The sequence below is a fragment of the Meleagris gallopavo genome, chromosome 28, assembly GCF_000146605.3.
Source record: "Meleagris gallopavo isolate NT-WF06-2002-E0010 breed Aviagen turkey brand Nicholas breeding stock chromosome 28, Turkey_5.1, whole genome shotgun sequence".
NCBI lineage: Eukaryota > Metazoa > Chordata > Aves > Galliformes > Phasianidae > Meleagris > Meleagris gallopavo.
The window spans coordinates 3511905-3526918 of record NC_015038.2 but is presented as its reverse complement, the minus strand read 5'-3'; the positions used below and the strand labels follow the sequence as shown (position 1 = coordinate 3526918).

Here is a 15014-nt window from a genome sequence, read left to right as displayed (position 1 = left end):
GGGCTAAGGGAGAAATCACTGCATGTCTCGTGGAGCACAGGGGTGATGGGGAGGGGGCCGGGGGAGGCAGTTCAGCACCTCTGCTTCTCTGTGGGGACCTCAAAGAATGCTGTCACTTGCCCACGTGTGTGAGGTTTGAGTGGGGATGGGAGCAGAGCTGGGGGACTTGTGTGTGGGGATGTTGGTGTGTGGTTGCAGAGGGGATGGTGGACACAACACACCCCATTTCCTGACTTGCCGTCGGGGTTTGATGGGGAAAACGCAAGCTCTCTCTCAAATGACCTCTGTCTTTTGCAGTTTCTCTGTCTTGTTGGTGTTTTTTTGTTGTTGTTTTTTTTTTCCCCTTCCCAGCCAGGGATTTTGGATGAAGCGTATTAGTTAATCAGATTCTGAGAAGCAGATGTTAGGTGATTTAGGAGGAAAAAATGAGACGACTTTCTAGTCGGAGCCTGGAGCGCGTGTTGCAAAGCATGTGGCTCTGTTCTTGCTTGGAGAGATTGCTTTGTGCCTTTGGGAAGTGCCATTAATTTGGTCTAAATTTAAAATGAGACAGAAGAGGTGTTCCGGGCTCTGGGACAGGTGGGACACCGATCTCTGGGTGTAGGGACAGGCAGATGTCAGCATGCTTTGGGAGTCTGAAGGCATTGAGAGGAGGGTCACAGCCCTGCTTTGCCTCTCCAGGTTCCCCGATGGCTGCAAATGGGGCTAAAATGCATGGAAGGGAACTAAGAAGTGCCATTCAGCTTCCTGCTCTTTGCCTCCGTTTTGCCCTGAGGGATGGTGCCAGGGCTCAGTGCGATCTGCACATGGGCTCCAGAGCAGAGCCAGATCCTGAAGGATCGCAGCCTCCTCGAAATCTCAGGCTGAAGAAGTGAGGGCTTGGGAGTCTTCTTGCACACTGTTAGGAGTTAAGCACCCTTAATGTTTTCTAAAACCAAGATGTCTCACGGTACTGACTTCAGATGCAATTTCACAATCAGCTCAAGCTGCCCTGAGGTTGCTTTGATGCTGAGTGAGGCTCCAGGTTCCCTCCTGGGCTGCAGCAGGGGTGAGGTGCCATGAATGTGAGGTCAGTTCTCCTCATTTGTCTTCTTTGTGCCTTTTTCTCCCTCCAAATGAGCCTTGTTCAGGCTGGGTTGCTCTCAGCATCCTTCCTCTCAGCCTGGCTGCTGATGCTGTGTGGACACAGAGATGCGGGCTGCCCCAAAGCTGTATCTTGCCTCGCTCACAGCAGCTTTGAGCTGCCGAAACCTCGGGTGTGAGCTGAACCCATGGAGAGCTGCAGCACCTTGGGTTCACATTAACCCTGGCCAACTCCACCCCTGGGCTCAAGGACTCAGTTCTGGGGCTGCTCACCTTTGCCCCAGGTCTGAAACACACTGCTGCTTCTTCTAGCTCTATTTTCAGCTGCATTGCCCCAAATGCTCCTTTCTCAGTGTCTCCATGTAAGAAAATGGGTACAAAACCAAAGCTCCAGGGAGATACCTACGAGCAGCCCTGCTCTGTGTTTTTCATTCAAGCAAAGAGAGATGAACACCACTGGCTCCTGTATGAAATTCTGCTTTTGAGCTTGCAATGTAGCTAACTAGAATTCTAACATCTCCTCCAGCAGATTTAGGTTTTTAGCTTGTCCCAGCCTGGACAGATGAGTCCTGTCCTAAGGGAAGTGTGGGGAACAATTTGGAGCCCCCAGTGGCTCAGGCTCAGTGAGGTGATGCTGTGTGCTCACAGCCCCAGCACAGGACTGGTCCCCATGTGGACGTGGCCTGGATTGCACTGCTATTCCTGGCAATTGAGGGCTTTTGGGTTTTTCAGTCCCTTTTGCTGAACTTTGCTGGGTAAGAAAACCAGTGTGCCCTTGGTGATTTGTGAGCACGTGGAAAATGGAGCAGCACCTCTTGTCTGTATGACTGGAAAGCACATTTGGAGGGGAGAGAGCTGAATGGGGGGAAAGGAGGGGAAAATAAATGGGTGCAGTGGTCAGGATGAATGCATTTTGGGTGTAAATGTTCCCAGGATTTCTCTCTCAACCTGAAATTGGTTCACCACCCACCCAGAGTGCTGGGTCGATACAAGGAGTCCCAGTTCATGCCCCTGCTCATGCAGAACAGAGGAGTTCTCCAAGGCTCATAGATGCTTCCTTCTCCTCCCATCCTGCCTTCCTCATGGTTGGCACACCTCAGAACCTCTCCTGACCTCTGCTTTGGGAATTGATTCCCATACGTCAGGTCACCCAGCACCTCCAGTTTGACCAGTCTCACTGCCAGCTGGAGCAAGGCTGTAACAAACAAAGCTTGGGATGGGTGGGCAAAGCCTGGGTGGGACACCTGGATCCTCCCCCTCCTGGTGCTGCTGCTTGATCTTCTATCCTTGGGTGCTGTAGAAATTGAGAGCTTTCGTGATGACAACGAAGCCGTGCCAACGGGGCCCACAGGATCTGAAAAAATACAGAGAAGTACAATGCAGATGAAATTAAGGAGTGTGTTAAGACACGCGGGGTTTTCTGACCTCAGGTTTGTTCCATTCTCTTCGGTCAAGCGAAGTGAGCCTCACGCACAGTTCATCTGTCTCCCTGTCTGTTTGCTTGCAGATTCTCATAGCGTGGGAAAGAAGCAAGCTGCCGGCATTCGACCCGGGGATTTATGCTGCTAATCTGATTAGTGTATGATGGACGTGTCCAGTTGGAAGGAGATGGAGGTGGCACTAGTCAGTTTTGACAACGCTGATCAGATCGTGGAGGATCCCTGTTATTCAAACGACCTCAGCCCTGCCAGCCAGTCGCGGAAAGGCCATCCCAGCTGCGCCAACCTCCTCTCCAACTGGAGAATCCTCATCAACAGTGACAACGCCAACAATGAGACCATTTTCTCCAGGTTCTCTGCTGAGTTCAGCGAGCACCTGGTGGGGGAGCGGGTGGGGATGGAGGAGGGGGACCAGCGAGTCATCATCAACATCGCTGGGCTGAGGTTTGAGACACGGCTCAAGACCCTCAACCAGTTCCCGGAGACCTTGCTTGGTGACCCAGAGAAGAGGATGCGTTACTTTGACTCCATGAGGAATGAATATTTCTTCGATAGGAACAGGCCCAGTTTTGATGGGATCCTGTACTATTACCAATCCGGTGGGAAAATCCGGCGTCCGTCCAACGTGCCCATTGATGTCTTTGCTGATGAAATCACCTTCTATGAGCTGGGTGACGAAGCCATGGACCAGTTCAGGGAGGATGAAGGGTTTATCAAGGACCCTGAGACCCTCTTACCAACCAATGACTTTCATAGGCAATTCTGGCTGCTCTTTGAGTACCCCGAAAGCTCCAGCGCGGCCAGAGGTGTAGCTTTGGTCTCTGTCCTGGTCATCGTCATCTCCATCATCATCTTCTGCATGGAGACCTTGCCAGAGTTCAGAGAGGAAAGGGAGTATAAGTCCACCCAGGAGCTTTCTAAGAATACGACGGACACCTTGCTGGCCCACAGCACCTTCACAGACCCTTTCTTTGTCATAGAGACTGCCTGCATCATCTGGTTCTCCTTCGAGCTGTTCGTCCGATTCATCGTTTGCCCTAGCAAGACCGAGTTCTTCAAGAACATCATGAACATTATTGACATTGTGTCCATCATCCCCTACTTCGTGACGCTCACCACTGAGCTGATCCAGCAGAGTGAACTCAACGGGCAGCAGAACATGTCCTTGGCCATCCTACGGATCATCCGCTTGGTGCGGGTCTTCCGGATCTTCAAGCTGTCCCGGCACTCCAAGGGGCTGCAGATCCTGGGGCAGACCCTCAAAGCCAGCATGCGGGAGCTGGGCTTGCTCATCTTCTTCCTCTTCATCGGCGTCATCCTCTTCTCCAGCGCCATCTATTTTGCAGAAGTGGACGAGCCACAGTCCCATTTCTCCAGCATCCCCGATGGCTTCTGGTGGGCCGTGGTCACGATGACGACCGTTGGCTATGGTGATATGTGTCCCACCACCTTGGGTGGGAAGATCGTGGGCACGCTGTGTGCTATTGCAGGAGTGCTGACCATCGCCCTGCCCGTCCCCGTCATCGTCTCAAACTTTAACTATTTCTACCACAGGGAGACAGAGAACGAAGAAAAGCAAATTCTGCCCGGGGAGGTGGAGAGGATACTCAACAGCGTGGTGACGGGCAACGACAGCATGGAGTCTCTCAATAAGACCAATGGGGGTTACCCTCGAGACAAGGCCAAAAAATGATGCTTGTTTCCGTGGCAGAGCTGAGCGCTGTCAGGTGGGGTGGGCTGGATAAGGCATGCAACATCTGCAAGCTGTTTTGTTGTTGTTTTTATTTTATTTTATTTTAAACCAAATGTGCTGCTGCTTTTATTTATTTTTTTTTTCTAGACGTTTTCAATCTTTGATTTCCCGTGGCTGTTCAAATAAATATCATCTTTCTTATCTCTCTTCCATGCCCATCGGTCTGCTTTTTATTACTCAGTGCTCACCTGTTTGACATTCATCTTTCCTGACCACAGCATCAGAGATTTTCCCCATTTACTGCGAGGCAAAAAGGGGAAAAAATACAAGAAATGCTTTCTCTGGTGCCACCCAGCTTTCCCAGGGGCAGAGGTAGTCCCATCTCCCTGCTCTTCTCAGCGCATTATCAATGTTTCCTCTGCAGATTCAGTTCCCTGATCTGTGCTGGTGGCACAGCAGGGTGGATGATGATGGATGGGACCGAGCCAGTGGGTGCAGGGATTTAGAAAGAGAGGGATGAGGACAGGATGCAGCTGTACAGCCACTAAGGAAGGGCCGTGGCTCAGTGCCCATGGGGGTTCTGGTGGACCAGCTGAGCTCTGAGAAGGGCAGGGGGGACTTTTAATGCAAACAAACATTCGACTTGTGGGTTATCTGGTGCACGAATGCCCTTTGGGATCAATCTCCGTGACCTTGTAGCTTTTATTGTCACTTATGTTGCTGCAAATGGAGCACAGAGTAACGAGGGCTGACGTTTCCTGACAGCTTGGCTCTGCATTGCAAAAGGCACTTCTGGTTTTCGAAAACGTGCAGATTTCCATAGGCACTTTTGAAGGGGAGAAACAGAAACAGATCATTATGCTATTCTCTCTAATGCCAGCAGGTTTTCTTCTGACAAAAACATTTTGTTCCAACTTCTCTGTTTCGGTTGGCTTTTTTTGATGTTTCTGCCTACATTAAAATCACAGCTTCTCATGCAGTATCTACGCATCCGCTTTGTATCCCACATCTGTTCTACTCGATGTCTCATCTCCTGAAGGGTCGGCGTGATCATTATGCAACGTGCCAGCAATCTCTGGTTTGCTATTTCATTCAGAAAGGAGTGCTGAAAGATTATTTCTTTATTTATTCTCATTCCCAGTCTGATGTAAAACGTGAGTTGGGGCGTGCTGGGATTTTCCCCCTAGCAGAGATTCTACACCCACCTAACCCAGATTCTGCTCTGCTGCAGAGCTTCTGGTTGGAGGGGTGGAATTCCTACAACCAGATCTTTTTCACACCAGGCATCTGCAGGGACAGCTGGAGAGCAGCACTCTGAGAAACCCCCAGCTCCTTTCCAGCAGGTTTACCACGTTTCTCTTTTTATTTCATAGCAGAAAGCGTCGAGCTTTCAATGCTCATAGGGAGGGTTGACATATTTTTCAGCTAGGACCATCTCCTTCTTCCTTCAATCCAAAATTTCCTAGCAAGCCTTGGAGCATCCTTTTGGCACCGCTTATTTCCACACTTCCCCTGTGCACAGAAATACATTTTTGGAACCACAGCCACGAGATGGCACTCCAGGACAGACATTTCTTAGCCATAAAAGTATGACAGCAGTCCCAGTGTGTGTGCTCCCCACTCTCATTCGTGCTTGATGGGGTCTTGGTCCCACCAGGGCTGCTGAGCCCTGCTGCACTGGGCTCATAACAGTGGTAGAGCAGTTGGCAGTGGAGTGCTATAAGCTGTAGAAATTGAAGCAAGGCTTCCTCTCTACACATGCACAGCTGTGTGCAGAGGATTTGCAATGGGGGTCTCCAGTCTGTTGGTCTGGGGTGGGGAATTCACCTTCCCTGGATGGAAATTGAGATTTTCCAGTATTGCTCATTAGATACATTCCCTGTACAAAGCCTTCCTATAAGCCTCAGCTCCCAGCAGCCCAGTCTTGGTCAGTTGTCCCAAAATTCTGTCACCACCACCACGAAGCAGCAAGTATATGACACCTCCTCCCTAAATCCTGCCCTTTTATCACCAATAAATGTGCAGCCACCAACTCCACACCATCAACATTTTATTTGCATGTAAGCAAGGACACCTTAGAAGAGACCTCTTTCTGCTCTAAAAAACACAGTCATGCTCTGGTTGAGTGCTGTCATCTCAGTAGATCTAAATAGCCTTGGCCAGTCCGACACGGTTGTTGGCCCGGTCGAAGATGCTGTAGTAGACTCTGATGAAGACATCTCCCAAGATCCAGAGGTCTGCAGAGCTATTCTGGAAGCTGCTCATGCAGGTTCCTTGGTCATTCTGCATTTGAGCCAGAGGAGGCAAATGGGGAAAATGTGGATTAGTAGCTTTTGTTGGGTTGCTTTGGAGGCTCTTGACCGTCTCTCATGGAGAAGCCAAAGCCATGAGAGCCATTGGAAAAAGTAAAAGGACATGGAGACTGGCTTTGTTGCCATGGTTCCTCCTTACCTGCTCGGTGTAAGCCAAGGCAGGCACGGGATACTGAATGCCACCGATGACAAAGACAACATCAGGCATGGCAAGGACATGGCTGCAGTTCACGTTGTACTGCAGAGGGCGGAGGAAAGAGGCGCTTAGGTAAGAGGCAACACACTGATGGGACAAAATGGGGGGGGATTTGATTTGGTTGGTGTAAACCAGAGACTGGGAGAGTCCCGTGGAGGTCTCTGTTGGAGCAGCAGGGATGGATTGGTGTAGATATGCTGTGTCTGTGCGTGGTGTGTGCCAGGCTGCACCAGCACTAACAGAGGAGGACATGGACATTCTTACCTCTCCATATGAGTTCTGATTGGCCCCGACTGCACTCTGGATGTCATTAATGTCTGAGGCCGGCCCGGCCACAAGGGATGTGCCAGTGTCAATGATGGCTTGGCAGCCACTGCTGCACGCAATCTCCTGCTTGTTCACGATGATGCTGGCAGGAGGGAAGGAAGAAGAGACAAGGCACTCGCCTTGCATCCTGGTGATGCTTTCAAACACAGTCCCAAGGGAACAGGCTTAGTGCAAGAGAAGAACCAACGGAGGAGAAGCATCCCCAAATCAGGTGGGAATCACCTGGTGGGGTTTGGTCTCTTGGCCTTCTGCACCATGGTGTGTTAGTGCCAGCAGAAAGCCTATGAGGTTCGTGGGTCTCTTGAGAAACAACGGTTAGAAATGAACATAAATCAGCAGTCATTTCGTTACCTGTCCATGGAGATCTGCCAGTAACCCTGGTAAGAAACAGGAATCCAGTTGATGGAGCCAGTGAAATAGGAATCATCAATTCCCCCAAAGATGACCATGCTCCCCATTGTCTCACTGGATGACACATGAAAGAAAAACACCGAAGGGTTTGCCAGGGCTGTCACCTTAAAACAAGGGGCTGGGAGTGCCATGCATCAGATGCTGTCTGTGACACCACGGTCACATTCTCATTGCTGGGCACCAGCAGGGCCATGGCACAACAGCAGCATGCTCTCCTGTCCCTATCCACCACGACATACAGACAACAGCCAGGTAGCATCAGTGGCAGTGGAGGAGCCCAGCAAGTGCAATGATCTGAACCAAACCCACCTGCTACCTCCCCCAGCCCTCAGGACTGATGCATCTTACCGGGATAGATAGACTGAGAAGAGGTTCTGCTCCAGCAAGCTCTCATTCACCATGTTATCAAAGACCGGAGTGATTCCATCAGCAGCCAAACTTGGGTAGCCCAAGCCCAAGATCCCATCAAATTTGACATAGACAAAGAATTGGCCAGGCTCGGAGGTACTCAAGCCAAAGAGCTGGTTGGTGTCCATCAGTGATGCAACCTAGGGATGGGGACAACACTTTTAGCTCTGGGACATTGCAATGCAGGTGGGAATTGGGTGGAGAAGGCACAGAAGAAGGCACTGAGATGCCATCGTGACACTTACAGTGACGGTGTCGCAGCCCACGGTGCCCTCCATGTCACCAGTGCCATAGTGAATGGACAGGTTCTGCCCTGTGCTTTTGTAGGTGGAGGACTGCGATGGGTTAAACATCTGATGGCTTTCTAGAAGGTAAGTGGGAAACCAAAAATGAAGATTTTCAGCAAGGCTGAGCCATAAGGATAGCGTGGGAGTCGGAACCCTGCTGAATTGCTGTTTAGACCTGCCATTTATTACCCTGCTGCAGGAACAATTTAGCTGTGAACATTTGCTATGCATCCCTACTGCATCTTAATGCCAGGGATCTGTAGGATAACCCATCGCTCCTTTGAGGTAGATAGGGAAACTGAGGCAACACACACAGCCCCATGGAGCAGAACACTTAGCAGTTCCTACACCCCAAACACTCATCCCGTCAGCATATTGTGCAGATCCAGCAGGATCCAGAACCTCACCATGCTGCCCTCCGATCCCTGAACAGTGTCACCCCAAAATCTGCGTTGATCCTGCAGCTATAAGCCCAGGATGTGTTGCCCTGCCAAAACAGGGAGTCCTGCACACTGCTACTTACGGCAAGCTGGGCTGGTGCAGGAGACAGAGGGAACCCAGAGGTTGGAGGAGCCAGTGTCGAAGACCACAGTGAAGTCCTGCGGAGGGGTGCCAATGGAGATGGTCCCATAGTATTCCATCTATGGGACAGGATCAAGAGATGCTTTTAGGGCATAAATTGGGCATGGATCTGCCCCAGGCTCGCAGCCTTCTATGCATGCATGGGGACACTCTGCTTGCAGCAGAGCTGCTGGATGGGAAGAGGTAAAAGATATTAACTTTTGGGGGAAACACCTCAGGGTTTGGTCCATGCATGGCACAGTCACAGGGATGGGCATGCCACAAACCATCCCTGGGTTTCACTGCTGTGGGTCAAAGCCAGCACTCACGTCCAGGGTGTTCAGCAGGGGCTCGGTGACCACAGTGAGCACATCAGGAAAAGCATGCGGGAATTTGGTGCCGATGTCGTAGTGGTGATGCTGGAGGAAGCGGTGCAGCAAGCCCTTCTCCCGGAGGATCTCTCTCAGCTTCTTTCCCCTGTCCAAGGGCAGCCTGGAAAAAGAAAAACAGAGTGAGCCAGGAGCTGGCTGCTTGCAGCAGCATCTGGCAGTGCACTATCAGAGCAGAGTGATGCTGCAGGGGCTCACCTGGTGATGCCATCGGAGAGAGCAAGAACCACACACAGGAGCACCAGGAATTGCATTGTGCCAAGGATGCGGGGTTGCAAGGAGAAATGCTCCGTGGCTTAAATAGCCCCAGTCCTCCCCACCCGTGGGGCCAAGGGCAGGCATGGAGCCGTCCCCACCTGGTGGGCACCCGGCCAAGGTACCCCCGGTGACACCCAGGTGCTGGCACTCATGGCAAACAACACCCAACATCCACACGTCACCAGGGGTGTGGGGACAGCAAGGTGCTCCCGCTCTGCCCCCATCCTTGAACACCCCAAATCCTTTATCCCCCACCAGACTGTGGGCACCAAATTTTGCAGTCGCTTTCCATTTGGGTATCTGAAACACACGCAGCAGTGGGACCCCAGCTTTGTGCAAACTCCCCCCCGACTACAGAGGGTCTGTCCCAGGTTGGAATGGGAAAGGGGGCCCCTCAGTGTGGGGACATGGGTGTGAGGGCCGCCTGCACGTCCTGGCTTGCTGTTATCTGCAAAACCAATTAGTTAAGTGGGATACAAACAGCCCATGGGAAAGGTGACCCCCGCAGCATGCCGACCCCTTTCTATGTGCTGTGTGCCCAGCGATACGGAGACCATTAACCCAAGATTAAACACCTTAATGAGCACCCTGCTATCAGCAGCACTGCTAATTGCTACAGGCATCAGCTTGCACTGCTCACTGGGGAGCTTGGCTGGGGTCGGGTGATACAAGGAGCCCCCTATCAGCTCTGTTTGAGCCCCCCCAGGCCCCAAAAGCCAGAGGCAGCCACCAGCATCACGGTAGGGGTTGGGTTTCTCTGATGATAGCAGAGCAAAGCTGACAGACCCCTTTTGTCTCTGTTGTTTGAGTCCCCTATCGCAGTTTCCATTGAAGCCTTGAAGTGATGCTGTGCGTCCCACCGCTGCAAGGTGAGCAGCTTTCTGCAATGGGCCCTGCTCTTGTCATTGGGTAAAGCAAGGATACATGACGATTTCTTCACCTGCGTAATGGGAACCAGCTGGAATTGTTCTGTTGAGCTGGACAATGGTGGGAACGGGTTGGGGCTGGGCTGGATGAACCAGCAACACGTGCATGCTGCAGGGTTGCACCCAACATCCCCCTCAAACACAAGCAATGCCCATTCCCATCAGATCAGGCCCACTAGGACACAAGGAATCACAGAATCATAGAACAGTTGGGCTGGAAGGGACCTCAAAGACCTTCTAGTTCCAAGCACCAGCCATTGGCAGGGCTGCCAACCACTAAACCAGGCATTAGAACAGGTTGCCCCATCCAAGCACCAGCCATTGGCAGGGCTGCCAACCACTAAACCAGGCATTAGAACAGGTTGCCCCATCCAACCCAGCCATGGACACCTCCAGGAAAGCCCATTCCCATCTGCTCAGACCCACCAGGACACAAGGAAGGCCCATTCCCATCTTCCCAACCCCATCACCACCCCCCGAGTAAAGGACTTTCTCCTTATATCTGATCCCCTCCAAACCAATGAGATATGTGAGGTTTGTATCTTAACCAAGCTGCTCGTGGAGATAAGGATTTATTTTGATGCATATTAAAACGACAACAACAACAAACCACACAACTAAATAAAATCAACCCAGGCATTGCAATGTTTTATTTTCACCCAAAATACAATATTTCACTGGGGGAGACAGAAGGGTGGGGAAGCTTTCTCCCAGTCTTGTTTATTTTACATTCTCCATTAACACAGCATCTGCCACAGACATCCAATGGGCATCCTTAGAAACAGAAACAATTACTACAATAGCACCAAACCCCATAAAAATGCACCAAAAAGAGGAGGGGGGGCACAGACCCCGAGCACTTCCATGCCCCACAGCCAGCTTTGCCTTCAAGCACTGCCACTGCTTTAAGGGATGCATTGTCCTCTCAAATTTGACCACCAGAAATAGAAGCTGACGTAGAAAACTCCCCACATCCCACAGACCTCCACTGGGCAGCAGACAGATCCACTCCCCCCCAGTCCCCCAGTAAACACATGGCATTGCATGATGCTTTGCACCAGAGCTTGAACACCTGGGAAAACCCAACCCCTAATTAGCCAAGCTAATTGATAGATGTTTCTTTTAATTGCAGGTTGGATGAGAAAGTTCACTCCTCCCAAATTTCATCAGTAAAAGAATGGATGGAGGCGAAATCTGGCTGACAGCATCCACTGCATGCAGGCTATGCTCCATGAAAGGGTTTTTGGAGGTCAAAGAGATTTGCTGTCCTCCATCTGCCCTGGGGCACAGCTTTGCTAAGCAATGTGCCAGAGCAGCTCTGCTTGACCGTGCCTCAGTTTCCCCATGCACGTGGCTTGTAGCGATGCTCGGAAAAGTGCTTGTAGGGTTGTCTGGGGGGGGATACAGTGCACTGAGCAAAGAGAGGGGAGAGAAATGGGCGCTGGGGGCTGCAGGCTGGGATGAAACTCACAGCTCCATCACCTAAAAGTCGAAGTTCTTGAAGTCGAGCGAGCAGCGATAGCGGCCATCGAGGAACCTGGAGCAGCTGAAGTTGGGCAAACAGGGGCAGGTGTGATGCTGGCGCTTCCCCAGGAATGGGACCTGCAGAGAGAAATGGGAGAGAGAATGGAGAAACCCCAACCCAACCTTAACCCTAACCCAAATCCTGAACACAACCCCGACTGAACCCTAAATCTAAACCCTAACCCAACCCTGACCCATTGCCAGCCCTCGGGCTGCAAGCGGGTGAAAAATAATCAGGCAGGATCAAAGCCCTGGGAATTTCCCTCTGCTTCTTCTCAGCTGTTTCACGGGAATAGCTCTGAAATGAATTTCTGATCCCTCCGCTTTTGTCCCCTCCTCAGAAGGAGGAATGGGATCATTAAATCTTTGTCCCCACCGCGCACAATCGATCTGTGGGCACAGGGAAGGAGCCCCCCGGGGCCGGGTGTCTGCAGTTGGAAGAGGGATGGCAGTTTGGGATAATCCGAACACGTCGGGGCTTCTCGTCGGATGGAGAGCGCAGCGCTCAGGCGGCTCTGCGGTATTAACGAGGCGTCTCCCCGCTTGGCAGCGCATTTACAAATCAATTCGGAGCAGTTCGCTTTAAATGAATGTGTCGGGCTGCTCAGCCCCTGCTCCCAAGGCACCGGATGGGTTTAGGGTGGTGGGGACAGGCAGAAAATACCCTATGGGATGACAGCACTGCACCGTGCCTCCCTGCAGACCCCCATAGCGATGCCCAGAGCTTCATTCCAAACCTGTCCCATCCCCTCTCCACGCCACAGTGTGCACTGAGATTCTCTCCTATGCGCTGAGCTCAGTGCATTTTCTCACCCAGTGCTTGGACCCCCACCCACGGGACCCCCAGGTACCTTGTGGCTGAAGGGATGGCACTCGTCCCCCTCCTGCCCCAGCGGGGTGCACATCCTCAGACCCCGCAGCCAGAGGCTGACAGCACAGCACGTCCCACTGCCGCACTGCGGGTCTCGCTCACAGGCCTGGGGAGAGGCAATGGGGTCAGCCTGCCTGCCCCCCACAACCCTGGTCACCCCCTCTAGGTCAGAGGGAGCAGCCTAGGGAGGAAGGTAAGGGATGCTCACAGCTCATCCATTCTGGGGTGGGATGGGAGGTTTGTGGCGCAGCCTGGATTTGGGGTGGTTTGCAGGATGAGGATCCAACGTGCTTGCAGAAAAGGAGCGATGCATAGGGGAGAAACTTGCAGCTCAAACCCCAAAAGCAACCCAGTTCTCCCTGAGCACCCAAAAACCCTCTTAGCCCCCAAATAATGCTAAAAACCAGTGACAGACCACAGCTTGGCTGCCCTTGCCCTGCTCCCAGCCTAAATCAGGATCATTCTCCCCATCAAGCTGTCTTTCTCCCCAGTTGGAAAAGTTCCTAAATCCTCCATTTCCCCGCATGCTGGGTCCAATGCTTAGAGGAGAAACAGAGGGAGAAGCTGCACTCCTGTGGGATGACTTCACACTCACGTGTGCTCAGAGCAGGACGGGAAGAAGGAACAGGACTGATAGGGAACAGCACCAACACATTGCAAAACCAAGCAGAAAATGACCCAAAGCAAACAGGGAAAGGCAGTGCTGGAGTTCAAGCACCTCGTGTTTGTCTTCTCAGTGCAAACAGGGAGGGTGGGAGAGGCAGGCAGTTGGGTTCACACCAAACGTGACTTTGCACCGTGCAGGTGGGAGACTGTAGGGCAAGTTCAAAGCATGCTGAGCTCAGGGCAGCAAATTCAGCCCCCCTCTTTGCACAGATGAAGCAACATACAGCAGTACCCAACACAAATCAAACACCAACGCACTCCAGAGAGCAAGAGAAGCAGCGCAACATCGACCCATAGGGGTGCTGAGCACCATTGGTGCCTTATTTCCAAAAAAAACAACCATAAAATGACCCAAAATGCTGAGTGCCAGTGAGCTGAGGCTGCACTTACCCCTGTGATGACAGCTCCATGGTGTGAGGGCAGCAGCAGCAGCAGGCAGAGGGTCTGCAGCAGCCGTCGCATGGTGCCGTCTGCCCGCGCCGCCTGCGCCCTGGCCCTATATACCCCTGCCCTCCCCTCCAGCCTGGGTGGGTTGTTAGGTTTTTTTTCCCTCCCGATGAGCTCAGAGCAAGCAGATGAGACCTGCATCGCTAATAGTAGGAAAGAAATATTTTTTTCCCACCGAGGAAGGGGGGTGGAATACTCACGGAGCAGCCATCCCGCCCCCATCCATTTCCCAGGGTTATTTCTCAGCTCAGCTAACACAGCTGGATTTCCCAGGCGTCTGCATATTTATCCCTGACAGGTGTAGCTGAGAATCAAATCAAAAATTTGCAGTTAGGGAGCTAAAAGAAAATAGAAAGAAAGGTCCATCCTGGATGGTAAAGCACAAAACGCAATGGCACGGCCCTCCCATAGAAAGACAAACTTGGTTGTGGAGAATAAAATAAGGAGCAAATATATAGTTTGGTAACGAGAGCATGTTTGTATGTGAACATAGCGTGTAAATATCTTGATTTGTGGTTCATAGGATATGGGATGTCCTGAGTGTGTGCCCCCATAGCTCCGATCTGGAGTGTCTGCTGGGAGCACATGGAAACAAGAGCAGGGATTGCTGGAGCGGCTTAAAAACGGGAAAGGATGAACCATCAGCATCTGCTTTTATTTATACATAGTGGGAGGGTGTGAGGGCAGAGCTCTGCATGGAGAAAGCTTTATGAATCCATGTAAATACACAGCCGTGGCCGTTGCTTGCCCTGGGCTCCCGTGGCCTGGGTTTGGCCAGGACCACACTCATGCCCACTGCCCAGAGCCACACATGCCCAGGAGGTGGCAATGCTACTTTACACAAGGGCTGGAAGTAAATCTCCATTATTTTTTCCTCCGTAATTGAAGGAGTATTCATGATTTTGACCCAATGAGTGGAATTTCTCCAGCCCTGGACTTTGAGGTACCTAGGAATCTAGGAATCTAGGCTGCCAAACAGCAGTACAGCTTTGTTCTCTGCTGTCAGCAGAATTTCTCTTGCATAGCATCAGTCCAGTGTTAAATTGTCTAGTTAATTGCCTAAAAATAGCTGGCCATTTCCCCCTCCAAAGACCAGCATTCCTTTTGAAGTGGCAGCTGTTCTCCTGCTTTGCTGAAGTCTCCACCTGGTCTTGAATTAATTTCTCCCAGTCCTCAGAAATTCCTCCTCCAGAAGTCCTAAAGCTTTGCTGCGGGG

General features: G+C 51.7%; 3 protein-coding genes across 3 annotated transcripts; 1 reads left to right on the top strand and 2 right to left on the bottom strand.

Moving 5' to 3' along the window:
* Window positions 1-2410: 2410 nt before the first annotated feature.
* KCNA10 (potassium voltage-gated channel subfamily A member 10) lies at window positions 2411-4675 on the top strand. The gene has a single exon (XM_003212864.4). The coding sequence runs from the start codon at window positions 2665-2667 to the stop codon at window positions 4213-4215; it is 1551 nt and encodes a 516-aa protein (XP_003212912.1). The 5' UTR covers window positions 2411-2664; the 3' UTR covers window positions 4216-4675.
* Window positions 4676-6254: 1579 nt separating this feature from the next.
* Window positions 6255-9386, bottom strand: LOC100539842 (embryonic pepsinogen). The gene is made up of 9 exons (XM_003212863.3): window positions 9305-9386; window positions 9047-9209; window positions 8680-8797; window positions 8115-8233; window positions 7810-8009; window positions 7402-7515; window positions 6988-7132; window positions 6667-6765; window positions 6255-6498 (listed from the first exon to the last, which is right to left on the bottom strand). Exons 1-9 carry the CDS (start codon window positions 9358-9360, stop codon window positions 6361-6363), a joined length of 1152 nt encoding a protein of 383 aa, XP_003212911.1. The 5' UTR covers window positions 9361-9386; the 3' UTR covers window positions 6255-6360.
* Window positions 9387-10912: 1526 nt separating this feature from the next.
* Window positions 10913-14378, bottom strand: PROK1 (prokineticin 1). The gene is made up of 3 exons (XM_003212869.4): window positions 13742-14378; window positions 12666-12791; window positions 10913-11892 (listed from the first exon to the last, which is right to left on the bottom strand). Exons 1-3 carry the CDS (start codon window positions 14018-14020, stop codon window positions 11773-11775), a joined length of 525 nt encoding a protein of 174 aa, XP_003212917.2. The 5' UTR covers window positions 14021-14378; the 3' UTR covers window positions 10913-11772.
* Between the last annotated feature and the right edge of the window lie 636 nt (window positions 14379-15014).